Source organism: Melospiza melodia, chromosome 14 (genome assembly GCF_035770615.1).
Source record: "Melospiza melodia melodia isolate bMelMel2 chromosome 14, bMelMel2.pri, whole genome shotgun sequence".
NCBI lineage: Eukaryota > Metazoa > Chordata > Aves > Passeriformes > Passerellidae > Melospiza > Melospiza melodia.
In genome coordinates this window covers 17678356-17702517 of record NC_086207.1, presented here as the reverse complement: position 1 = coordinate 17702517, position 24162 = coordinate 17678356, and the positions used below count along the sequence as shown (strand labels likewise).

The 24162-nt window shown below is 49.1% G+C and overlaps 2 protein-coding genes across 4 annotated transcripts; both read left to right on the top strand.

The window, feature by feature from the left end:
• The first annotated feature begins 132 nt into the window (after positions 1-132).
• On the top strand, positions 133-14823 carry BRD8 (bromodomain containing 8). Of its 2 annotated transcripts, none has more exons than XM_063169024.1 (21): positions 133-186; positions 430-526; positions 1361-1430; positions 1722-1771; positions 2347-2469; positions 2624-2704; positions 3124-3188; positions 3767-3903; positions 5760-5904; positions 7050-7259; positions 7662-7942; positions 8432-8887; positions 9231-9324; positions 9535-9581; positions 9918-10132; positions 10392-10484; positions 10668-10736; positions 11435-11612; positions 12250-12354; positions 13247-13291; positions 14410-14823. In XM_063169024.1, the coding sequence occupies exons 1-21, from the start codon at positions 168-170 to the stop codon at positions 14467-14469; spliced, it is 2640 nt and encodes an 879-aa protein (XP_063025094.1). In that variant the 5' UTR covers positions 133-167; the 3' UTR covers positions 14470-14823. The 2 variants fall into 2 exon arrangements, with proteins under 2 accessions (XP_063025094.1, XP_063025092.1); XM_063169022.1 differs by lacking the exon at positions 13247-13291 and adding an exon at positions 4325-4540.
• Positions 14824-14962: 139 nt separating this feature from the next.
• LOC134424870 (bromodomain-containing protein 8-like) lies at positions 14963-24160 on the top strand. 2 transcript variants are annotated; one of them, XM_063169026.1, is made up of 7 exons: positions 14963-19039; positions 19428-19619; positions 20835-20980; positions 21675-21761; positions 22109-22177; positions 23122-23352; positions 24100-24160. In XM_063169026.1, the coding sequence occupies exons 1-6, from the start codon at positions 18704-18706 to the stop codon at positions 23342-23344; spliced, it is 1053 nt and encodes a 350-aa protein (XP_063025096.1). In that variant the 5' UTR covers positions 14963-18703; the 3' UTR covers positions 23345-23352; positions 24100-24160. The 2 variants fall into 2 exon arrangements, with proteins under 2 accessions (XP_063025096.1, XP_063025095.1); XM_063169025.1 differs by lacking the exon at positions 24100-24160 and having other exon boundaries at positions 23122-23776.
• Positions 24161-24162: the final 2 nt, after the last annotated feature.

The window sequence follows — 24162 nt, the reverse complement described above, 5'->3', positions numbered from 1 at the left end:
CCTCGACCAATCAGCGCCCGCTCTTGGGACGGAGGGGGCGGGGCCCCGGGCAACCGGCCGCTCGCGCGTGCGCGCATACGGCGAGGGGGCGTGGCGGCGCTCGGCCGCCTCCCGGCGGGCTTTGCGCGCGGTGCCGCCCCTGCCGCCCTCAGGGCCGGGCGGGGAAGATGGCGGCGGGGCCGGGGAGTGAGTGCGAGGCTGGGCGGGAGACGCGGCGGGGAGCGAGCGGCGGCGGGGCTGGGGAGGAGAAGGGGCAGGGGAATGGCCCGAGGAGAACGGAGCGGTTCCGGAGGACCCTCCTGGAAAGAACCAACGGGGGCGCGGGACGGGGCCAATGGGTCTGGGGAGGGGCGGGGCCAGGTGGTAGAGCCGCGGGTTCGAGTCCCGATGTGGCCGGGACTGTCCCCACACTCCTGCCCTGTCCCGCAGAGCACAAACTGCTGAGCGCCGGCCCCACCGAGCCCTGGTCCATCCGCGAGAAGCTCTGCCTGGCCTCCTCCGTCATGCGCAGCGGCGACCAGAACTGGTACGGGAGCGGGAAAGGCGGGCGGCACCTGCACAGCCCCGGGCACGGCACGGGGCTGTCACCGCGCTGCCTCTGTTCAGAACAAAAATGGGGTGTAAGAGGTGTGCAGGGTGTACCTGCACAGGCATTTTGTTGGCTTCATAACTACTGAGTGAACCCAGAGGTGTGGTAATCAAAATAAAAAGCGATGAGAGCTGGAGAGGGAGTTTGAACAAGGACATGGAGTGTCAGGACAAGGGGGAATGGCTTCAGACACAGAAAGGGAAGGTTAGGTTGGAGATTAAGAAAAAGTTCTTTATTGTGAGGCTGGTGAGGCACTGGAAAGGGTTGTCCGGAGAAATTGTGACTGCCCATCCCTGGAAGTGTCCGTGGGCAGGTTGGATAGGGCTTGGAGCAGCTGGGATAGTGGAAGATGTCCCTGCCTATGGCAGCGGGTTGGAACAAGATGATCTTTAAGGTCCTTTCCAACCCATTCTATGATTCTGTGTTCATAATTAGATGAGGTGAGTTGTGGACAACAAAGATATTTGGTAACAGATTCCTGTGCACTGAACCTATAGCTCTGTTTTACTGTATTTTTATGCTCCCTAAAGTAAGGGTTATGTGGAAATGTAGTCACATAATCAGATACAAGAAACTTGCTTTTCAAAGCAAAGGAGTGAAATTATGGTTTATTAGAAGCAGGTAAATATTTTTGAGACTTGTAAAGCCTTGGTGAGATTATCATGTGTAGCAGGGTTATTCAATGAGGTAAAGAGAGGTTTTCATCTTTTCTCTGCATGTTGATTGGGGGAAAAGGTAAATTGATGGTGACTTGTCATTTCCCTCCCACAGGGTCTCTGTCAGCAGAGCCATCAAACCTTTCGCAGAGCCAGGACGCCCACCTGACTGGTTTTCACAAAAGGTAAGGCACTGACATCTGAATCTTGGACACAAAATCTCTACACAATCAGAAAAGCCAGACTGAGAATGAATTTAGGATTAATTGTTCCATGCTTTATCCAGTGCACAGTTACTAAGTAAGGCTAACTAATGAGATCCTTCACCAGGCGTGTGATTGAGCTGTGAAATTCCTTGCCTTGGGAATTTCACACACAAACACCATGTGTTTGTCCATGTGGGTGTCCATGTATTTTGGTGTGTCCTGCTGTTTGGGCAAGCAGACTGTCCTCTGACTTCCTTTGTTTCTTTTCAGCACTGTGCATCTCAGTACTCAGAGCTCTTGGAGACCACAGAGACCCCAAAGTGAGTACAAAGTGTGACCCCAGCACAGCCTGCAGCAGCTCAGGGGGCACTCCTGGGTTCTTGCAGCAAAGTCCTTGTCAGTCTTTAATTACTTTTTGTCCTCCAACCAATTCCTCCCAAAAGGAGCATTTCAGAATGAGAAAATTCAGCTGGAATAGCTGTTGTGGGACAGTGGCATCAGGGTTTTTCAGATGGGAAAGTTAATATTTATTTGGCTGGAATAAAACACTGCATATTTGCCTTACTGGTCAGAAACTTCACACATAAATTTATCATTCAGAGTAGGGGTAGAAAAGAGAAGGATTGAGATGGGAGATGTTTTGTATTTGTCACTATTTTGCAATGGTTTCTTACAGTTTTCTTATCAGTGTTGTCACTACAGCTCTGTGATATGAGTGAATTTTTCTGAAGAGATTGTTTGAACATTGTGCTGCCCAATATAATTTAAGGGAATTGGAGGAAGTTGATTTTTTTGGATGGGCATGTCATGAGTGACAGAAAGCAGCCATTTATGAAAGAGGAACTGAGTTTTCTTGTGGTTTGTGTCTGAGTTTCTCTTTTCTCTTATTCTGTAGAAGAAAACGTGGTGAGAAGGGAGAAGTTGTGGAGACAGTGGAAGATGTTATTGTGCGGAAACTGACTGCTGAGAGGGTTGAGGAATTGAAGAAAATTATTAAAGAAACACAGGAAAAATACAGGTACATGACAGAGGTTTTAAAATGTTGCACACCTGAGAGTCCTGTACTGAAAAAGTAATCCAAGTGGGATGAAAACTGGGGGTGATTGGGGTGAAAATGCTGCTTAAGGTGTCCAGTTCAGTGATCAGAATGTAAAAAGATTTTATGATTGCAGGCAACTCAAGAAGGATGCAGAGCTGATCCAGGCCGGACACATGGACAACAGACTGGAGGAGCTGTGCAATGAGATTATGATGTGGGTTATTTCATTATTTCTTCTCAGATTGTGGTTTCCTGACACTCTGTTTGGCAGCATCTCTTGCTCCACATAGTTTGGGTTAAGAGAAATGGAGCTGGGCAGATGCTTTGGCCTCTGAGAGCTTGCACTGGGGGAGAGCAGCTGGTGTGGAACATCCTTTGGAGTTGCTCAGTAAAGAGCTTGGCCATGGCTTGCAGAACCATGTTTGCAGCCTCCATTCTGGCAATCATCTGGAAGTGAAATTTCCTGCCCTGTGTGTCATTCTCTGGCTCTGCTGCTCGCCTTGGGGGGTTTGAGTCTGAGTGGTTTGATGTTGTCTGGAGATAACAGGGTGGGCATCAGTAAAACACATTTTGAAGAGGGAATTAAGGGGAACTGAGACACCCTGTGACAGCAGGTTTTTGTACTTTTTACAGAAAGAAAAAAATGGAAGAGGAGGAAGCAGAGGTCAAGAGGAAGGCTACAGATGCTGCTTATCAGGGTAAGCTGGAAATGAGGTGCCTTCGTTTTCCTCAATGCATATATTCATAAGAACATTTAGAAAATACTGAATTCTTGTTAAGACCTGCAGGAGGAATTCTTTGACCCTAGAGTTGGAGAGAGAGGCTGTATTCTCTTTCCAGCACTATATTTATAACAGGGTAAAAGGCAGAGGCTTCTGTAAAAGGAATAAAACCTTCAGGAAAGGTGTATCCAAGGGAAAGCAGGCTTGGTAAGGAGCTCTGCGTTAGAATGTCAGGCTTTTCACACCTTTAGTTTCCCTTGGTCACTCAAGATAAGAGGAAGAAACTTTTATTCTGAATGTTTAGTTCTTCATAACTCTTGGGGCATTTAATGTGGTGGTGGGAGGTGGTGAGCACCAAACTGCTAGAGAAACCTGCAGCTGGAGTGCATTACCCAAAGTCAGTATTACTTGGGAACTGAGCCTAGTGGGGTGCAAGAAATTCCTACAACATAAATTGTTCTCTTAAAATCCTTCAGGTTAAAGTCAGAGGTAACTCCTGGGGACTGTCCACGATGGAGTCACAGACTCTCACTGTAGTTTCTGTTCTCTTGCAGCTCGCCAGGCCATTAAGAACCCCCCTCGAAGGCTGACGGGGGTGATGGTTCGTTCTCCTGCAGGCTCCACCTCCCCGGGCGGGGATTATTCCCTCGGAGATCTGTCCCAGCCTGCTGGGGATGAGGCCAGCCCAGGGGTGAGGATCCTTCTCTGGGTAGGAGGGAAAGCCCAGCCTGGGGCGTGGGGCTCTGCACCCATCACAGAGGAGGGGCCTGGGGAGAAGCCCTTGCCTTGCTGTGCAGCTTTCAGGTGCTGCAGTGTGGTTGGTGACAGTGCTGCTCGAGATCCATCTCCTCTTCCCTGTCTGTGGTGATCCAGTGCCTGGATCAGAGGCCTTGTAGGGGCATCAGTGGGTTGGCCAGGCAGTCTGTGAGTGCCTGGGAGCTGGCTCTGCAGGGCAGGGAAAGGGTGAAAGCACATGCCTGGAGTAGGGGCAGTGAGTGAATGGAGTAGGTGTCTGTGGTGTGCTGGATCAATGCTCTTGGGGGAAGCAGCAAGCGGGGCTGGTCCGTGTGGTGGAGTGTGGCTTTGAACAGTGTGGTTTTTCTCTTTCTCAGGTCACGCCAGGGACATTGCCCAGCACCCCAGTTGCCTCCTTCATTGGAATCCCTGACACCCCTCCAGGCTCTGCTCCCCTGGATGCCCCCATGACCCCAGTCACTGATGATTCACCCCAGAAAAAGATGCTAGGACAAAAAGCAACTCCGCCTCCTTCCCCTCTGCTCTCAGAGCTGCTGAAGAAGGGCAGTCTCCTGCCCACAAGCCCCAGGCTGGTATGGAGCTCTCTGCTCATATATGCAAGCACACAAACAATTTGCTCCAGACTTTCCCACTGAAAAAGGGGGATCTGCAAAGAATTTTTAAAAATGTGCAGTTTTGTGAGAGTCCCAGCAGAAGTGATAATCTGAGAGGTATAAATACCCCTGTGAGCTGCAGAGGTCAGCCCCTTTTCCAGCAGGACTGCAGGGCTGGTGCAGCACATAGGACTGGCTGTCCCCTCAGTCATAAGGAGCTGGAGTTGCAGGGTTTGCTAGGGGAAATTGTTCTCCCCAGGGAAGGGAATTTGTTAGTCAGCATCATCCCCATCAGCCTCTGTGACATTCTTGGTGATTCCTACACTGGGCTCACAATTCTTTACACCTTGTCAAGAAATCCTGTTTCAGTATTTTTAATGTGTACAAGAGTAGGGAATCCTTAAATGTCATTTATGACCTATACAGAACTGCTTCAGTTTTCTCCTAATTGTAGACAGCTCTTAAAATCACTGTGATGAAAACCCACTTGTGGTGTTAGTGACTTGGGAAGTCTTAGGAGATGCTGACACTGTTCAGAGCCCAGTGTGAAAACAGCAGCCATCAGCTGCTTGTGACACAGATTCCCTGGGTTAGTGCTTGTGTGATGGAGTAGGTGTGTTGCTGTTGACTTTTTTCTTCATAGTAGTCAGATTTAGGGTTTTTTCCATTTGCTAGCTTGGGTAAATGTTCCATGGATTTTGTTTGCAGGATGTAACATAAAGTGGGGCAGGGAAAGGTCATGGCTGTGGAAGGCTGAGTTTCCTTTGTAGGAACAGGACTGGGTTTGCATCTGTTTCAAGGTCCATCATAGGTTCACTGTGTGACCTTGATCAAGTTACTTTCCATCTTGGTATTTCTGCTTCTCTCAACTCAAAACAAGGGATATTTGTGTGCCATCTCAGGGTCTAGAGAGACTCATATGTGTAAAGGATCGTGAGGTCCTTGAAGAGAAGAACTGTGATAGAGCAAATGATGCACTTGGCCTGCAGCTGTGTTACAGCTGAGAACAGGAACAGTTTCAGACTGTCATGTTCTGCACTTGTGTGAGGGGCCTCAGGCAAGGACTAACCTGAATAAAAACTGTAGAGGAAATGCTGGGACACCAGATGCTGGTGCTGTTCATGGAGGTGCACATCTGGCAGAGAATCACTGGTGTGGTGGTATCTCCAGGAACTTGAGTCTCATCCTCCTTTGACAGGTTGGTGAAAACGAAATGGCAGTGGCTTCTGGTCACATGAACAGCTCTGGAGTGCTGCTGGAGGTAGGAAGTGTCCTTCCAGTGCTGCACAGTGGGGAAATGCAGTCAGCACCTGGTGCTGTCCCTGCATCTCCAGCTGCTTCAGGTAACTCGGGCCTTTCCTTTACAGTTCTCCCTTAAGATTTACCTTCAGACTTGGTCTGTGGATTTTCTTGGGGGAAGGATGATGCCTACCTGGATGGTCTGGGGACTTCTCTATCAGTTGTGTTCCTATTTATGTAGCCCTGTCCATCTCACCCCTACTTCTTAAGAAGACCCTAATCCTTAATAGAATGACTGAAACAATTTGGTCTGATCCAGTCCTGGTCCATGCAGTCTGGTTTTCTGGGTTGGACACTGGCTAATACCAGGCATCTGAATGTAGAATGAAAGGGTTTGTTCACAGGGAGTTGGGGAAAAAAGTGGTCTAGATCTGATCCCCAACATGTCAAACACAGCTCCCTGTGGATCTGGAGAACTCATGTGCCTTCCCTCTGCTGTATCTTAGAGATCTGTTGAGAGTTAGTCCATTGAGCTGCAGAGGAAGTTCCACAGAGTGGGGGGAAGGGGGACAGTACAAGACTCTGTATTGGGCTTTTAGAACAACCTGCCTGAGGAAGGTTTTTTCCCTCAGCTCCTGCTGACCAGTGATTTAATCACATTGTCTGCAACTGAGATCATGTGTTATTCATTCATACAGACTTCCATACAAGTAATATGGCTTTCCTTATCCACATCTGTTTCTTTAAGACTTGTTAATTTAGTCCAGACAGTTTAGTAAATTCAGACTGGAAGTTACAGCTAAGATGAATGGCAGCCTTTGATATAAAAGGAATTCTCCAGGAAAAACCTGCAAGGAAATCCCCTCTGCTCCCTCCCAGCTCCTGTGACGACTGTTTGTCTTGGCTTACCTTGTGTGGCTCTCTCAGCACTGTTTTTCAGATTTCCCATCATTGTTTTGGGATGAGCCTTTGGAAGGGCATCTCTGTGCATGTGTGGCTTAGTCTGTCCAGCCCATACAGTGGGTGCAGTGTTCTGTAGCTGCATGATTCTGCCTCAGACTGCACACACAACGGGAGTTGTGCATTTTTTGGTGCAGGTTCTCTGTACAGCTTTTGGGACTCTTTATAGGTATCTCTGTGTCTTTTCCCAGAAGAAGCCACCAGGCAGTGAAGAGCCCAGTGGTGGCTTTGTGGATTTCAGTGGTGGCTGCTTCTTGCTCATGTGCTTTTCCCTTCTACTCTCTGTTAGGTGCTCCTACGCTTTCCCGGCTTTTAGAAGCTGGTCCTGCACAGTTCACCTCACCTCTTGCTTCCTTCTCCGCTGTTGCCAGCGAGCCTCCAGCTAAGCTCCTGCCACCCCCTGTAGAGCCTGTGTCCCAGGCCACTATTGTCATGATGCCCACGCTGTCAGCACCAGCCGTTGTGCCACCAGCTGCAGCTGCAGAAAGCGTAGCCACAGGTGCGTCCCCAACCACGCACTCAGAGCTCACGTCCTGCTGGAAGGCAGAACTTCCCGTGGGATCAGCGCCCTGCGAGCTCTCAGCTGGGCTTTGTCACCTCAGACTCGCCACCCTGGCCAAGAAGGATGGTTATGGCTGGGTTCTGGAGGAAACAGATGGTTTTAAACAGGGTTTGCTGGGTGTTGAGGGGGGGTGCTGGTGATTTGCTGACTGCGGTTCAAGGGTTGGAATCTCACTTTGTCTCTCCTGTGGGAAAGCAAACCCATATTTGTCTTTTGCTGTGGTGGGGTGGATGGGCCTGGGATAGTTGTGTTTGATGCTTGGTGTTACCCACTGCAGTGTTTGTTTATGTGGGGACTTTTCCAGCTTGGTCTCTGACTGTCCCTCTCATCTTTGTGCAGTGAGCCAGCCTGAAGCCTGTGTTTCCATGGAGGCAGTGGCTGATTCCCACACTGTGACAGTGTCCATGGACAGCAGTGAAATATCAATGATCATTGATTCCATCAAGAAGGAGTGCCTGGGTTCTGGGGCTGGCAGCACTGCAGGATCTTCCAAAGATCACTGCATGGATGGGAAAGAAGATCTGGATTTCGCTGAAAAAATGGATATTGCAGTGTCCTATACGGGGGAAGAGCTGGACTTTGATACGGTTGGGAATATTATAGCCATCATTGAGGACAAGGTAAATGGGGAAAGCAGAGTGTCAGTGCCTTTTACTGCACATTCAGTTGGGTTAATCTCAAATGATTGCTGTTCACCAATTTAGTTTAAACAAACAAGAAATAACTATTCCAGAATGCAGATTCTCACCATCATTTTCCAGATCAACAGGACAGGACACCACTGCTGCTTGTCTGACACTGGTGCTCCTTTTCAGAGTACAAAAAGAAATGTCTTTATTCCTTGGAGGGTAGGGTTTGGGTCATGTTTCTGGCAGACAGCTGAGCATTGCTCACAGAATCCTTTCCAGGAGTGCCATATTTCTGAAACTGAAGCTTCAGCAGAAACTCTCACAGGGAGTGATACAAATCTGGCTGCAAAAAAGGCAACTCTGTAAATGGAGTAGACTGGGATTTCCACAATTGTCTCAGTACCAAATAACATGAACTTTTCTTTAATCCCTGTTTCTGACCTCGTCCTGCACTGCTGTGTGTTTCTTTTGACAATAAAGGTAGACGACCCCCCTGAAGTCCTGGATGCAGCGGTTGTTGAAGCTGCTCTGTCTTCTTTCTGTGAAGATACCGATGACCCTCAGACCCTTCCTGGCCCGTGGGAGCATTCAATTCGTCAGGAGCATGAGAAACAGGCCCAGATGCCACAAGTGTCTGTGACTGTGAAGCAGGAGAGACTGGAGTGTGAGGAGCCAGAGGCAAAAGGAATTCGAGACCTAATGGGCATCAGTGAGCTGGGGTCAGAAATAAAGACTGAGATTGCAGAGCAGGACCAGAGTCAGCTGGGCCCTGAAGAAACCATACCAGCAACAGCAAGAGTGACAGAAACTCCAGAGCTTAGAAACCAAGAGATAGAAGAAGATCAAAGAGCAGCTGTAACATCGGGAGAGACTCCTGAAGTCAAAACAGAGTCATCCCAGGGAGAAGATGCAGTGCTCAATGCAGTGAAGGCAGAGGTATGTGGTCACAGAGGCTGCCTGGAACTGGTGTGGGGAAAGAGGAGCAGTTGTGGCAGGTAGGAGCAAAGTTTAGAGGAAGGATGAGTGCTGGGTTGAAGTGACCCTTCAGTGAATGTGACTGACTGTTTTCCTGGGAGTCAGGCTGCTGATGTGCAGAGCAGCTCTGCTTTAGGCAGTACCTTTGTGTATTTCCCCCCACCCATGTGCAGAACTGCTGCTGGGAAGGTGCTTAGTGAACCTCATTGCCTGGAGTTAGGCTAGGGTGAGTGAGATGTGCCCACACCTTCACTGAAGTAAGCTGACACAAACATCTAGATTTGTGCATTTCTCTTCCCTCCAGACCCCACCTGATGATGATTCATCCCCTCCACAAGTCCCAAATGTGAGTGAAGACTCCTCACAGGCTGATGTTCAGCACAAATTTGAGCTGTCAGGTAACTTAATTAAGCTAGGAAATCGTTTACATGCAACATTATTAGCTGGATAGTTGTTAGTTATCTGGTTCAGGTTTTCTGGGGAGGAGGGAGAAAAGATTCCTGTAGGAACAGTGGTAATTACTGCAGGACAGTAGGCGTTGGTGCAGGAGCTTTTGTAGGAAAGGCTGCTTGGGAGAATCAATCTTTCTGCATTTCTTTCTTTCACAGAATCAATGAAGGAGGAGGCCCAAGCCCTGTTTAGGAGTCAGATGAAGGTAATTCCCTGTTGGTTTTAGTCATCTTGAGTTAATTAGCAGCATGTTGCTGCTGCTGTCTGCTGAAAGGCAAAGCTTGTGTTCAGCTTTCTGCACTTTGAGCAGTCTGCAGCTGAAGGGGAGATGGCTTCAGAATGTAAAGGTGTTTATGTTTGTGATTCTGGGTCTGTGGGGACAAGCTGGGCAGGCTGGAGAGACTGGGATTTTGTGGAAGTGCCTGTGCAGTTGTCAGCAGCCTCACAAAAAAACCACTTTGCTCACAGAACCGTAGTTGCTTTGTAGGCGCTGAGTGGCCGCTGTAGCTGTCTGTGCCAGCTGATGGACTCTGTGTTTCAGGATGGGCAGGGTGAGGAGGATGATGAGGACGGTGCCAGTGAGGCTGCCAGTTTGGAGGAGCCCAAAGAAGAATACCAGGGTGAGGGGTATCTCTCAGAGATGGATAACGAGCCCCCCGTGAGCGAGAGCGACGACGGCTTCAGCGTCCACAACGCGCCCCTGCAGTCGCACGCGCTCGCCGACTCCATCCCCAGCAGCCCGGCCTCCTCGCAGTTGTGAGTGTCAGGGCACACAGCAGGGACTGCAGGATCCCCATTTCTGGCTTGCTGAGTGGATCCTAAGGGAGAATTTGTTGGTGATTTGTTTGGTTCTTGCTTACAAGTGTGCAGACAGCACTCCAGTACCAGCTCCCGCCTTTTCCATCTGTCTTTGGCGTGGGTTAGCATGGGCATGTCAAGGACAAAACAAACCACGAGTTTTGTGCTCTGAGGCAGTGATCAGGCTCCTGAAGGAATTATGTTCTTCTCTTCCCAGCTCAGTGTGCAGTGAAGACCAGGAAGCAATACAGGCTCAGAAGATCTGGAAGAAAGCCATCATGCTGGTTTGGAGAGCAGCAGCTAATCACAGGTGAGTTTGATGTCTTGGCAGAAAGAAGTGACTAATCCTAGACAAGTCTCCACTCTCCCATCTCAGAGGCTTATCTCTCTTGGGAGATGATGAATCATATTGTTACAGACAAATTAAAAGGAGAGCATGAAACAAATATTTACCAGCAAGAGCAGGCACTGAGCGGACTGTTTTTCTCTGCAGGTATGCCAATGTCTTCTTACAGCCTGTAACTGATGACATAGCACCAGGCTACCACAGCATCGTGCAGAGGTGAGTCTCAGCAGTCTTCTGTCATCAGAACTCAGTTTGCATATTTGTAGGGATTTCTGGCAACAATGTAGTTTTTGCCTGCTGTGCAGACTTGGAAAAGTGTTCTTTTTCTGACATGATTCAGTCAGAAGCAGGTTTCCCCAAGAGCAGTCATCATCAGACACATGTCTGTACACAGTCCTGACTTTGAGTGAAGTACACTGACTTACACAGAACATTTTATCAGTAAAGTGAAACTGATCTGTTTCTCCCAGTTTCTGTCCAAGAGTAGGATTTAACCTTTGAAATTCCTAAAAGCTGTTCTCTAATGAGTATTTTTTGCTGTCCCAGATGGTGGACTTTTCTGGAAAAATTACCAGAACTCCCTGCTAGCTGCTGAAATCTCTTGTAAACAGTTCAAGCTCAGTGGCTGCAGCTCTAGCTCCTTAGTTTCTCTGTCAGTGGTGCCTGGAGAAGGCAGATGCCTCTCCTGAGAGATCTCTGAGGCTGTTGTTACTATTCCAGGAAACTGCTGGACACCTTGGGTCTTCTGAGACCCAGGCCTTGGTACTGGGGAGCACAGCCCATGAGGGAGAAACTGTTCAGCTAAATAAAATAGACACTGTAACCAAACACATTATAGACCCATGGCTGTTTCTAAAGGAGATGGGAAAGAGTTAAGCATTTCTGTTGCAATTTTGCCTGCATTTCTTTCACAGGCCAATGGATTTATCTACCATCAAAAAGAACATTGAGAACGGGCTGATCCGAACCACGGCCGAGTTCCAGCGGGACATTATGCTGATGTTTCAGAATGCAGTGATGTACAACAGCTCTGACCATGATGTGTACCACATGGCTGTGGAGATGCAGAGAGATGTCCTGGAGCAGATCCAGGTGAAGTACTGAGCTGAGGCCAGTCCAGGACAGAGATCTGCCTTGGTCCATAGGTCTGGCTGTGCCACAGTTTCACTCCCAGTGTGTTTGAATGCAGTAGGTCCTGCCCTTCCCTGCTTCTCTCTCATGGTAGCTCAGGTGTTTGTGTGGAACTAGATTGTGGGTGAGTTAAAAGTAACACAGCAGAATATTTTTTATGTTCATCCCAGACCAATTTCAGATGTAATTTCCTTCAGGGAAATGCTTAGGCCAGCAAGAACCAGGGTGTGGTTCAGGAACAGAAACGAGCAACAAGAACAGTGAATGACAGGGGACGCCACGGCTCCTTTGGGTGGCTGTGCTGGTTTGTGTTGATATAAAGTGCACATGAAACTGCCCTGTGAATTTATGCTATTTAAAATATCCTTTGAAGCAGAATGTTCCAGCTGGCAGGGCTGAGTTTGAATCGGGGTTTTGTAGTTCCTCAGGACTTGTGGCTTCTGAGGTAAATTGGGGAACTTATTCTGAGCAGCGCACAAGGAACTGAAACTGCCTCTGACCCAATCATTCCCAGCCTGTGGTCTGTGATAGGTAACTGACATGCACTTACTGAGCTTGTTTTGCTTGACAATCTTAACAGAGTGTGGTTTCCTTGCAGCAATTTCTGGCCACACAGCTGATGATGCAAACATCAGAGTCAGGGATCAGTGCAAAGAGCCTGCGGGGGCGAGACTCCACTCGCAAGCAGGATGCTTCAGAGAAGGTGAGAATGCTGCACCCTGTGCAAGGGCACTTGGGATCTTCTGAAGAATCCCAAGATACTGCATGAAGTTCCCACACATTGAGGCAAAAGTTCTCACACCAGCATCTTCATATGAACAACTTTTCTTTAAATGTCTCTATTGATTAGATTTCAGTTCTGTACAGCATGCCAGAGGCGGGTCTCATGAGTTTTTTCTGTAATACAAACACTTCTATTACCTGTTCTTAAAAACAGGTGATAAAAACTGTAGGGAAATGAACAGAGTATTGGAAGAGGTGCAAATACTCTCAGGCACATGGTGTGACTCTTGGGGATGGGCCTGCAGGGCAGGGAGTTGGACTCAATGATCCTGTGGTTCCCCTCCAACTTCACAGATTCTGTGATTCTATGGTATGTCAGAAAGGTGAAGGGAATTGCCATATCCTTCACTTCCTAGTCAGGTTTTTAGAGCTAGAGAATCAAGTCACCTCTGGTTTGCTGTGTAAAATACACCAGAGAACCTTTGAATTCCACGCTGATCTAAGCAATGAAGATTTGTGGTTTTTTCTTTTATAAAGACCTATGCAAACTTGATGAAGTGATCTCAGGTACTCTCTGGTGCACACAACACTCTGACAGCAGCTAGTGACAGCTGCACTGAGCAGGAATTGTTTGGTAGACCAGGAAAACTTGCTGTGGCTGTGGAGGGAATATCCCTTTCCTGGCATTCTGGCTCTCTCAGTATCCCTCTTTTGTCTGTTTTTATGTTCCTGCTGCACAAGACTGACGCCCTGCAGGAAGGGGAGTGGGGCACATGTTCCTCTATGCTCATGTGTGGGCTCAGTGCTTCTGTGTGGTGTGTGCATTTCCGTAGCTGATGCCTGATGAGTCCTTCTGTTTGGCCTTTTAACAGGACAGTGTCCCAATGGGCTCTCCTGCCTTCCTTCTCTCTCTCTTTGTAAGTATTGAAAGGCTCCAGCAGGTTCTGCAGTACTGCTGCCAGGTGCTCTGCTCCTTGTCTGGGTGATCCCTGCACTGTCACAGCATCCTTAGCGCTGCAGCAGGGTGTGTTTGACCTGGGGGCTGCACCACTGTGAGCTGAGAGGAGACATCTCAGTCCCTTCCTCTCAAAATGGGTGAGCGGGTGGGGCTTCACTCTTCTCTTCTGGTTCCAAGTGTTTTTTGTTTTGTCATCTGCTTTTGCTTTTTTCCATGACTTCTCTCCTGCTTTCTTTCCTTGTAAGTGGGAAGACAAACCCAAGTGGTGCAGTCCTGTAGTTCCTACATCTCTCATGTTTATACAGCTGCCCCTTCCACACGGCCGAGGCAGTACAAAAGGTCTTGGGAGAGTGAGGAGTCAGCTGTGTGTCCTTTATCTGATCCTGGTTCAGAAAGCAAAAAAGACTCTGCAGAAATATCTTGCTCTGTGCCCGTGGTGATCTGGAAGTGTTTGGAAAAATATTCCCTCTGGGAAACCCCAAGTCTCTGAGTTACTGTGAGGAGAGAGAGAAGGAAGATGGAGAGCTGTCCTTATCTCTCACATTATCTAAAGACAGAGGAGTACTCCAGGAGAGGCAGCAGATCAGCCAGAGAGAGGATCAGAGGAAGCTCTCAGCTCACCTGCTCGTGGAAAGGAGCTGTGTGGAGGAACTAGGGAGCTAGTGCCAGGGTCACTCAGCTGGAGCAGCACTTCCATAGGGATCAGCAGCTGATAAGGTAGGTTAGTCAGCAGTTTTCCTTTTCCCACCTTAAGCTAGAATCTGCTGCTTAGGAGGAAGCCTGCACTGTCCAGGCTCCAAAAGCCTCTGTGTGGGCCAGAGGTGCTGCCTGTCTGTGCCCTGGCTCCAGCAGTGCAGAGATGCTGCCCAGCCCAGCACCCTGCTGCATCCACATCCATGTAGGTAGGTCTGCAGGCAGGCCTTGGCAGGGACGGCTTCCCTTTCTCCTGATGGGAAGGCATGAAAAATTGTTGCCAGATGCAGAATTCCCTTTGTCCGTCCCTGTGTCCCTCCCTCCCCTGTGCCGGACGGCCGTTCCTGTGGGTTGTGTAACTCTGTTTGTTTGCCTTGTGAGCAGGACGGAGGCACCAGAGGGCGGCGCTGCGCCATCGAGGCAGACATGAAGATGAAGAAATGATGCTGCAGACACAAAATCCCAGCAGAATCCCAGGCATCCGGAGCTGGAGTGTGAGCAGGCAGCTCTTAGCAGCTGTTGGAGGAGGAAGAAGAGCTGCAGGTCCATTTCTGGGACCTGGTTCACCACCTTGGCTTGCCCTTCTGGAAAGCAGTGTCCTGTCAGAATATGTAACCCAAAGAAACTTCCCTGGAGGGGAAGGCCAGCCCCCCTGCCTGTTTTAGGGCAGTTGTCTTGGGCTTCATCAGTGTTCTGGTGTTAGCTAGCAGCTGGTGGCTCGTACGTACTGTAATGTGAAGTGTACAGATTTTTACTAGTGATGTGTAAATGTGATGTACATTAAAATCTGGGAACAAACCCGTGTGCTGTGTACTGAGCATCACAGCTCTGCAGGGAGGAGCCCTGTGCTACAAGCCTGGATCCCCACCTGGACTACCTGCAAATGTAATTCTTTTCCAGTTATCCCTATAGCTCTGATGCTAGAGACAATCCATAAATCACAGGAATGCTGCACAGTGCTTGCAAGGAGAGGAGGATTCCATGCTTGAGTGTGTGAGGATACAGCACCACTGTGGTGACACTGGAGATCAAACCTTGAGAAGTTAAATACTGCAGTCTTGGTGGAGCTTTCCTTAGGAGAAAATGCATTGCAAAGGACTTGACATTGTTTCCCCAGAGATCTGTGGAGGCTGCACTAGTCAGAGTGAAAATCTGTGATCTCAGCAGCTGTAGGCAGGATTGCCAGTACCTGGTTTCACATCTGAGTTTGTGCCCTGTTCCTACTGGGAATTACAGTCCTTTTCCTCAGCAACATGAAGGTTTAAGTTCTCTGCAAGAATTTCCAAGTCACTTTTTCTGCTCATATGACCTGAGATGAAACTTGCCTGTTTTCTGCCCACACAACCATTCATGGGGGAAAAGAAAACAACAGAATGACACCATCCTTGATTGCTGCAGCAGCTGGGAGTGCTCTGCCCTCCGTGCAGCATATCCAGGGTGCAGCTTTCTGGTAGACAGGTTTCAGGAAACTGAGTCACTGGGATTAAGAGCAGAGGCATTGTTCCCTTATCCAGTAAGAGCTCTCAATTTTCACAAGTTCAGTGTTGAAGTTGGCCGTGCCTGCTGTGTCAAGTCCTGTGTATTGCTGAGGTGAATTTTCACCAGGAGTCACCTTACTGATGTGGAAATGCTGAAACTCCCTTGGATTGGTGATTGGTTCCTTGTCTTTTGCTGCTAAACCCGGGAGCAAACTTCTGGTTTGAATTTTTATTGTTCTCAGTTCATAGCACAAAAAGCTACAGAGGTCTTTGTCTTTCATGCATTTCATGGAGTGGTTTCAGTTAGGGACAAACATTTAAGCATTGCCTGTTGTGACAAGACAAAGTAATGGTTCTAAACTAAAAGAGGGCCCATTTAGACTGGATGAAGATTATTTTTACAATGAGGGTGGGGAGGCCCTGGCACAGTTACCCAGAGAAGCTGTGGGTGCCCCATCCCTGAAGTGCTGAAGGCCAAGTTGGATGAGGCTCTGAACAACTTGGAATAGTGGGAGGTGTCCCTGCCCATGGCAGGGGGGCTGCACCCAGACAGCCTTTAAAGGTCCCTCCCAACCCAGCCTGTTCCATGATTCTGAGTTGGAAAGAACCTCTGTGCATTCCTTTACTCATTGAGCTGCTCAGAGCAGGGCCAGCTTCAAATATTTACCTTAGTCAGAATCTCCTGTGGTGCAGCCTGTCATCCCTGTGTCCTTTCACTGCTGGGCTCTGAGGAGGGTCTGGCTCCATCTCTGACACCTCTTTGTCTCTGCTGGGACACTGGAGGTGCAGCACAGGAGAAAACCTTTCTCAGACCTCTGGGAATTTGCTTTCATCACAGCAATCATTGCTGCTCCTTCCTACCCTTGGTTTCTTCTCCTAACCAGGTATTTTTCTCTCAGCTTTTTCTCTTGTCCCATGACATTTTAATAGTCTTTAATGATGTTTAAGAGCTCTAAAATTCCAAGATAGGATTTTCCCTATGGAGCCTCATTCCGTCTTTCCCAATTCATCATCTCTTGCTCTGACTACTTACTAATTCTCTTCTTCCTAATACTTTGTTCTAATCTGTCTAGTACAGAGCTGATGTTTTACTGTGCTGCATCTCCCAGCACCCACCCTTTTACAGACAGATAAAACTGTCACCCCTTTCTGGTTTTCTTCTTAAATGACAAGTTACACAGCATAGACTTGGTCACGTTATATTTAAGCTTCTTTAGGGCTCACAAATGAATCCCAGTGGGTTCTAAGGTTTATTCACTGTCTCAAATTGTTCTAAAGTCTCCCCTGTTGACATTTTAATTAGATATCATCTCTCAGACCCATCCCAAGAGAAGGTCTCATGTGAGCTCCTCTGTGGCAACTGCTGATAATGATGATTAATTTGGTTTTTCCAACTGGCCCTATTTTCCACTGAGATGTTTGGCACTGATCATGTGTCATCCCCACTGATCATCTGGCAGCTCTCTGCTTCTGATATTTTTGATGAGGTTTTTTGTTTTTATTTGCTTTTATGTCTTTAGCAAATTGTTCTCTTTTTCTTTTTTTTTTTTTTTTTGCCTACTTTATGTGGATTCTACATTTCATTTATTAGAGTTCAGGCTTTTATCATTTTTCTTGTTTTGACACGTAAGTTCTTTTTAAAGGCTGTCTTTTTGATTTCTAACAGCTTTTTCCCAGAACAGCAAGAGTTGTGCAGTGTCTGATCTCTGCAAAGTGAACTAAAACTTTCCAGTTTGAGAGAGGTTCTTTGCTGGTGACTTATCTAGCCAACATAATTAAGAGCTGTCAGGCAATTCTTAATTGAAAGTTCAAGCCTGTGTCATTTTGTCCGGAATTGGTGCAGAGCTGAGCTGTCTGTGATTATTTCACTCATCATGTCTTGCACTAACCCTGCTGTTCTGCTCTCTGGCATCTTGAGCCTTCCAAGATTTGGTAAAACTGAACATAAGGCTGAAGATCTCTTTAATCTTATGCCCAAGTTCCCAGGACTTCCTGATTTTCTACATTTATCCCTCTGGAGCACAGAAGGATGATCAGAAGTGATCAGATTACCCCAGGCTGAGGCTTTGCTGTGCCTCTGTGTGTGGCAGCTCTGCTGAGGCTGCAGCAGAGAGCTCCAGGCACAGGGTTTCTCCTCAGATGGAATCTCAGTTTGCCCAACTCCCTCACCTGGAAGCTGAGAGCAGGTAATGTTATCTCTACCTCATCAGATTTCATCTGCTGCCACTGAAGTGAACTTTGGAAGAGGTTTCAGAAGGACAGGCTTGCAGATCCCAGCTCTGCTTGCAAGTTCACAAAATCAGCAAAGCAGTTTTCTCATCCCAGACCTGGTGGATTCTGTATTTCTCCCAGTTATGCACCATAAGCTGAATTCAGAGCTGTGCTAGCAGTCCTGAGAATGGAAAAGACAATCAGTGAGAAATGTTCAAAACTCTGAAAAAATCAGGTTGTACATAATTAACTGAGTCTAAAGCCAGTGTTAATTAATGCATAGAATTCTCCATAGGTGCAGCATCCAGGCAACTCCATTCAGTGGCAAGATGAGGATTTTGTGACATCCTTTACTGTTGTACTGTGGCTCTGCAATCAATTCCCCAGGCTTAGAGGACTCAGAGTGTGCTCATGCAGTAGAAAACATTTATTTTGGAATGGACTAATGAACAGAGATTAAATGAGTGGTTTTTTCCTTCTTAAGAGAATACAAACTTTTATTTTCTGCAGTGGATAAACTGTGCCTGTTGGTATGACTGTGTGGTTATAATTCTTCTTGCTCAGGTACATGAGATGTCACATCCAGATAAATCCCACCTGTCACTTTCAAAACTCTCTCTGTAAGGTTTGGAGTAAGTTATCTCCAGTATAAAAAGTTCTCAGTGGAATTTCAGTAAGCTGCCCTTGGAGTCACCAGTTGTTCCCAACACTCAGCAGCTGAGGAGCCCCAGCAGGGCTCAGTCTGAGCTTGCTGGGTGCCTTCAGCCCCTGAAATATGGAGCATCAGCAAAGCCAGGCTCCCAGAGAGCTCAGCATGCCCTGAGCAGAGTGACCCACTGACCAGGGCATGGAGAGAGCACAGCAAAAGCAGCAGAAAACCTGAAATCCAGTTTGTGTAGCAGCCCTGCCTTGTGCTGTGTGTGAGCTCAGGTGGAGGCTGCTCACCTCAGAGTCCTTCCCATGCTGTGGCTCTCCAAGGGTGGCAAGAAATGAGCTGGGCTTGGCAGTTCTGGATCTGTGCAAAGAAATTGTTGTATTTTCATTGTTTGCAGATGGGCCATGCCTGGAAGTCTGAGTTGGAATCTCCCATCAAGTCAGAGAGCAGTGATTTCCAGTCCCTTCCTGACTGGGATTCAGGCTTGGATCTGGATGTGATGAGCTGGAGAAATACTGAAGAGGAGGCCATGGGGAGGCTGGAGGGGAGCAGCCAAGAGGCAGATCCTGAGATGGAGCTGAGTGAGCCCCTCTGGAAGGATGACAGTGAAGATAACCACGAGGCAGAGGAGCCATGTGAAAACAACAGTCTTCTCCAGTTCCTCTTGGAGGTAGGGCAGTTTGGATTACAGGAGGGTGGGCAGCAGAGTTCAGGCTCTCCTGAAACATTGGGCTTTGCAGGGCCTGCACCATCCACACCAACAGAAACAGTCTGGGGGCACAGCAGAAGCTCTGGGTTCACTTTCTCCCCCAGCCTTTCCTCCCATTTGGAGCTCCCTCTGCACTCAAGCAGCTGCTTTGCCAAAACCCAGCTCACCCTTAAGCACAGAAATGTCAGTGAACTGACACTGTAATAATAACACAGGGCTTCTTCTGATTTTGCAAGGATTCCTAAAAATGGAAAGGCGTTCGTGAGCGATTGCAAAAATAGCATCTCTGCTGTTTATTTCTTCTCCTTTTTGCCTTCACAATTTGAAGTAATAAATCCCTGTCTTGCAGGTAACCCAGATGTTGGAATCTTGCTGCATTGGCAGCACAGAGTCACCAGAGACTCCGTGGGATTACTGTGCCTCTGGGGGGAAGGAGAGTGATGGGGAGGAAGAGAGATGCCAGGAACAGACCTCAGGAGCAGAGGAAAGTCAGCTGGACATCCTGGCAAAAGATGAGGAAGAACTCTTCCTGGAAAGAGAGGTAGGAGAGTGGTGGGCCTGAAAGAGCCCTGGGTGAGAGATTAGACAGTGAAGGAAACCAGCTCTAGAAGAGATGGGGAGCCCCAGGTTCTGAGAGGGGAGATAAAACACATGAGGAACACAGAAAAATGTATGAGGGAAGGGTGTTTTTTGTGTATCTTTATAAACAGGAAGCTTGTTACAGATGAAACCCTCAGATGTGAGTTGGAGGAATTGCTCCTTGGCAGTGTAAAGGTGACTCATGAGAGCTGGCAGGCTGCTCTCAGGTTTAAGGCAAGGTTGGAATACTTGCCTGGCTCTAATTGCTGTGTTTTGCAGCACAGCTTGGCTGGTTTCAGGCCCACGTGGCTGTGCCAGCAATAACCATCTGCCCCTGGGGACTGTCATGTCTTAGAAGCAGGCACTGTCTAGCCTGGGTTTGCATCAGTCCTGTGTTTGGGGGCTGTGGGCTCCCACCAGCCTGCTGGGTGTTCCTGGGAAAGCAGCACAGCACTGGAGGAACAGGGCTATTTTTCCACACTTGTTCTCTTGCAGACTCAGGACACTGGAGACAAATAACCCCCAGGATTTCACTGTTCAGCCAGGACAGTGTATTCCCAGCAGTCACTCTGCTCTCTGCTGCTGTTACTCCCAGCAGCTCCCTCACTGTTCTCCCAGTGCTCACAGCCAAACACACAGTGTTCAGTTTCTTTCTGAGAATTCTGCTCGTGCTTCAGATCTGTTGAGGATTCCGAGGTGCTGCTGCATGAAATCCCACTGAGCTTTTTACTGGCAAACCACTACAACAACAGCACCACTCTCCTTCCTGGCTGAGTCTATTCCCTGTCATTTTAACGTGGGAGTTTGTGAGGAAACAACCTTGTTAACTCTGGGGGTTCCTGTTATCTGTATCTGCAGCTTTAACGAGCCTGAGGCGCTCTTACCTCAGCTCCTGATTGCCCTCTCTACATCCATGACTCCTCCAGAGAGCAGACACAACACTGGGCACCACTCATCTCCACAGGTTTGTGTCAGCCAGGGGTGGATGGCATCCAGGAGATCAGACACAGCTCCTGCTGGAAGGTCTGACTGAGGTCAAACAGCATCCTCTGAGTAACAGAGCAGGCAGCTCCCAGCTGAGCCTGGATGCAGGAGAGGGATTTACAGCAGGCTGGCTGCTAGATAAGGGATTCAGGTCCTGTGCTGCCATTTTAGATGTGTCCTCTGTGCTTTTCAGGGAGAGACTGAAGACTCATCTGGAGAACCCCCTTCAGATGAGCTGCATTCACCTGAGATGAGTGCTCAGGCCCTGGATCAAGATGGCAGTGACAGCAGCTCTGCAGCCTCAGTGCTGGACTCCACAGGCTCTCCCAACGTGCACCTGTAAGTAGCTGGTTCTGCACTCTTGCAAGTGCAGCAGAACAGAGTCATTTCTTTCCCTTGGCACACGTGAGAACAAGTGCATGGCCAGGTCACATCCAGGAAGGTGAGAGAGCCAAGCAGAGCAGGAGGGAAGGAGGTAACTTGTGCTGTCTCTGGATTTGCTGGTATTGTAGGGCATTGATCCTAAGGTGAAGTGAGAAGAGTAGAGATTAAATGGAAAATACATGTTGTATGTTTTCTCAAGTGAAACGGGCCTGGTGTGAGCTGCACACCAGGCTCTGTCAGGCAATGCACAGCCCAGCATTCCCAACCCCTCTGAGCAGGTGCAGGTGTGTCAGTCACATGCAGGCTCTGCCACACGTGTGATAACTTGCACTGCCTTTCAAGGGAAAACGTGGGATTTTGGGAAGAGAAACTTCATAAAAACCACCTCAGTAAAGTTCTGAACTGCAGAGCAGCTTGAGGTTTTCTATCCAATTTGGTCCTGTTCCTTATCTCAGCTTTGCTTTTACCCTTGTCCTGCATCTTCCTGCACTCTGGATGTTCAGTTGTGCATTCTGATGCAGAGCACTCCCACCATCACACTCAGAGGCTTTTTGTAGCTTCATCCACCTGGATGTGGTGGGAGCCAGCAGAATTGTCACCTCCTACTTTGTCTTGAGTGTGATGATCTGGCAGTATCTTCACTCCACAGGCTGCAGCCAAGTTGGAATAACCCCCTCCAGCACCTGATCCTCAAAAAAAAGCTCCTGTCCATCTGGAGGATGATAGCCAGCCACAGGTATGTGGGAGCAGAGGGCTGCATCAGCATGTCCTGAACACTCTGCCCTGAGTCCCAGCTCCTGTGTCCCCTGTCCCAGCCCTCCCCTCCCAGGGAGGGGAGCTTCCCAAAGCTGTTCCAGGACTTTGCTTTGGGAACAGCTGCCTGCTGCAGAGCTGGAGAGAACACTGCATATTGATTTCCTCTGCTTAATGTGGCAGAGCCCAAATGCTGCTTTCCTACACAGCTGGCACAACACTGGCTGTGGCATCGGGGCCAGCAGGGAGAGGCAAGCCCTGCTCCATGTTTGTGGTGCAGGGGCAGGCAGAGAGCATTCCTTGTCCTTATCCTTGTCCTTGTCCCTGCAGGTTCAGCAGCCCGTTCCTGAAGCCAGTGTCAGAGAAACAAGCCCCTGGATACAGGGATGTGGTAAAGAGGTGAGTTTGTGGAGGAAGTGCTCACTGGCTGATTTCTCTCAGGTTGTTTTCTGCCTTCTCTGGTTTCCAAAGGGCCAGTGGGATTGTTTCCTTCCTCCTTTTCCAGAGCTTGGCTGTCACCAGCATCTCCCACTGATTTCTTTCAGTAAAACTCCCTTCTGGGTAATTAGAACCTGGAAGCTTGCACTGACTCTGGAGCTGGTGGGAGTTGTGCCTGGCCTGTGCAGGCATTGCATGGCTGGCTCATCCCAGGGGCAGTCCCTGGGCAGATCCAGGCCCTGCAGCTCTGCAGTCCCTTCTCCCCGTGCCTGGAATGTGCCTCAGGAGGTGCCCCCTCCTCACCCGCTGCGAGCGCCCCAGATGTTTCACTCCCAGCACAGAAGTGGGTCATAAGAATATTTCCCAGAGAGATTAATGGCATTTTTTCAGAGCTGAATCATGTTCTATTCTGGTCACAGTTGTCCTCTCTGCAGCCATTCATTTTCCCATTCTGTCAAAGTAAGGGAAGTAATATTTATTCCCTATCATGTTCCCCTTACCAGCACTGCTATTTTTGCTGGTGGCACCATTCGATCTTTAGGGGGTTTAATAGATACCTATTTTAGTAACTTTTCTTTCTCCACTAAGACCTGGACTGACTTCCTGAAGACTAATTACTGCTTGCCTGCTCTGGAGCTCAGCATCCCATTTTTTCCAGAGGTGACTGCTAATGACCTGCCAAGTTGATTGGATGGCAAGTGTCGCATTGGCTGAACTCACTTTTGTCTGGCTCAGAAGAAAAGCCTTTCTCACTCCCCCCCTGTGTGTCTTGAGCAATAAAATTGATTGAAAATAGCTGTGCTTTCAGGGCCACCCTGAAATGAGAACAAGCACATTCATGCAGATCCCAAAGGATGCCAGGGCCTGGGTTGCAATTTCATTCTTCTCCTCTCTGTCTTTTGTAGGCCCATGGATTTAAGCAGCATAAAGAGGAGGCTCTCAAAGGGACACATTCAGTCCGTGATGCAGTTCCAGTGTGACCTGATGCTCATGTTCCAGAACGCTGTGATGTACAACAGCTCCGACCATCACGTGTTCCACGTGGCTGTGGAGATGCAGCGAGAGGTCTTGGAGCAGCTGCAAGTCTTGGCTGAAGCCCTCCTGTTGTCCAGGGACAGGCTGGAGTGAGGCAGAAGGTAACCAGCCCTGCCTGAAGCCTCTCTAGTTGGAGCAGCGATGTCTCCGTGGCTCAGGGCATCTCCTGGGCTCAGGGGATGTGCTGCCATGGCCTCAGGCAGACCTCATTATCCCCAGTGCTGGCTGCTGGAGTGATGGGTTGATTCAGAGCAGTTTTTGGGAGGGTACCCTGTTGGAAGCCTCCATTCTTTTTGGGAAAAGCAGCAATGTAGCCCTGCAGGGAGAAGAGTTCCCTGGGATGAAAAGCAAGGGAGAGAATTCTGTGTGTGGCCAGGTGGATGAGGCGGGCACAGCCCGTGAGGGTGGCTGGCTGCACATCGGGCACTGCAGCGTTCCCAGGTTCAGGTTGGTCTGATGTTGTGTTGGGTCGGGTGGGTCCGGCGTTACCGGCACTGACCACACCCAATAAAGGCCCGTGTTGAAGCTTGCCCCGGCCTGCCTGACACTGGGACTGGGACCGCGACTGGGGCCAGAACTGGGACTGAGGCTGGGTCCAGAAGTGGAACTGGGACTGGGACTGCGACTGGAACTGAGACTGGGACTAGGTCCAGAACTGGAACTGGGGTCAGAACTGGGACTGGGACCGGGACTGGAACTGAGACTGAGACTGGGACTGGGTCCAGAACCAGGACCGGGTCCAGAACTGGAACCGGGACCGGGGGTGGGCAACGCGGGATGGAGCGCGCGGCCGGGAATGCTCCAAACACCGCTCGCCATTGGCCGTCCCGGCTGTCTGTCACTGCCAGAGCGGTTCCGATTGGCTGTCGGAGAGCTCGCTGGCGTGTGTCCCGGCCGCGGCGCGGCGCGCG

What these genes read in the sequence shown, in the direction of transcription:
- BRD8 (XM_063169022.1), top strand. An exon ending in CGCAGCGGCGACCAGAACTG is followed by an intron (nt 527 to 1,360) that starts GTACGGGAGCGG and finishes TCCCTCCCACAG; the next exon opens with GGTCTCTGTCAGCAGAGCCA. An exon ending in GGGATGAGGCCAGCCCAGGG is followed by an intron (nt 3,904 to 4,324) that starts GTGAGGATCCTT and finishes TCTCTTTCTCAG; the next exon opens with GTCACGCCAGGGACATTGCC.
- LOC134424870 (XM_063169026.1), top strand. Translation starts at nt 18,704, where the DNA reads ATGAGCTGGGCTTGGCAGTTCTGGATCTGTGCAAAGAAATTGTTGTAT. An exon ending in GGCTCTCCCAACGTGCACCT is followed by an intron (nt 20,981 to 21,674) that starts GTAAGTAGCTGG and finishes TTCACTCCACAG; the next exon opens with GCTGCAGCCAAGTTGGAATA. An exon ending in AGGATGATAGCCAGCCACAG is followed by an intron (nt 21,762 to 22,108) that starts GTATGTGGGAGC and finishes TTGTCCCTGCAG; the next exon opens with GTTCAGCAGCCCGTTCCTGA.